General features: G+C 50.8%; 1 protein-coding gene across 1 annotated transcript in view; it reads left to right on the top strand.

Annotated features, from left to right (window-relative positions):
• Positions 1 to 250: 250 nt before the first annotated feature.
• LOC106819081 overlaps positions 251 to 1379 on the top strand; it is an 18639-nt gene continuing 17510 nt past the window's right edge. The window contains exons 1-2 of the mRNA XM_014823741.1: positions 251 to 428; positions 908 to 1035. Coding sequence (XP_014679227.1) covers positions 251 to 428; positions 908 to 1035 — 306 coding nt within the window. The remainder of the gene's footprint in view (positions 429 to 907; positions 1036 to 1379) is intronic.

Consider the following 1379-nt stretch of genomic DNA (forward strand, 5'->3'; position numbering starts at 1 on the left):
GCTCGCACTCACACATATAGTACCTAGTTACACATTCAGTACAGGACTGCTTCTCCGGCTCATATACTGCTCATTGAGAGAAAGAGATAGACAGAGAGGAGGGAGAGACCGCGAGAGACAGAGAGAGAGAGAGAGAGACAGAGAGAGAGAGAGACAGTGAAAGAGAAAGAGAGAGAGAGAGAGTGACATAAAGAAAAAAAGACAGAAAGAAAGACAGCAAGAGAGAGAGGCACAGTGACATAATTACAAGATGGCGGCCACCACAGCGATGTTGTTCGTGCTCTCGCTACTGATTGCGACGGCGTCTGCAGCAGAGGGGAAACTAAAAGATCAAGACGACGAGTTTCTCTACGGAGAGTTCAGCAAGGATTTCGTCTGGGCGACGGCAACGGCAGCATACCAGATCGAGGGCGGCTGGGACGAGGACGGTAACGATGACGATTGTTGTGGGCGGCTGGGACGAGGACGGTAACGATGACGATTGTTGTGGGCGGCTGGGACGAGGACGGTAACGATGACGATTGTTGTGAGTGGCTGGGACGAGGACGGTAACGATGACGATTGTTGTTGTAGCCGGTGGTTTCTTGGCTCTTCTTCTCTCTTCTTGGCAACGCCATAAGGTGCGCGATAAGAAATGTAACATTAAACATGTAAATAGTAAATACAAACAATAAGGGGTCACTGCACGAGTTTCTAATGATCTGAAAGCAATGTTGTAGTTCCTATTTATTATCATGCGTATGATGTGTGCGTGCGTGCGTGTATGCGCGCGTCTGTGCCTGTATGCGCGCGCGTGAATTTAAAACAGCACGCTCCCCGCCATTCAAATACCAGGATTTTTCATGCGCATGCGCCGTCGTGGTCTAAGTACTTGCTAACTGCGCATGCGCCGTATCATCTGCTACAGGTAAGGGACCGAGCGTATGGGACACGATCTCTCACGCGGGGCACGTGCTCAATGGCGACACTGGTGACGTGGCATGCGACAGCTACCACAAATACATGGAAGACGTCATGATGAATAAAGCCATGGGGGTACGTTATATACCTCGCCCCTGGGGGAGGGGGAAGTGAGGAGGTGGAGAAGAGGGTGGGGGTGGAGGGGAGGGAAAGGGAGGGGAGGAAAGGAGAGGGGAGGGGAGGGGAGGGGAGGGAAGGAGAGGAGAGAGGGACGGGAGAGGATGTGAAAGAGAGGGGAAGGGAAACAGAGAAAATAGGACACGTGTGGAGGAGGCTATTTTTCTGCAGCCGGCTGAAAGGTGCGATAGGGTATGTTTACTAGGCACTTCTAATTTTAACATAAATTTTAAATTTAATTAGGGTCGGGGTTAGGGTTAGGGTTAGGGTTAGGGTTAGGGCACTTTTAGGGTTTTGCATCA

This window comes from Priapulus caudatus, unplaced genomic scaffold, assembly GCF_000485595.1.
Source record: "Priapulus caudatus unplaced genomic scaffold, Priapulus_caudatus-5.0.1 Scaffold2813, whole genome shotgun sequence".
NCBI classification, from domain to species: domain Eukaryota; kingdom Metazoa; phylum Priapulida; class Priapulimorpha; order Priapulimorphida; family Priapulidae; genus Priapulus; species Priapulus caudatus.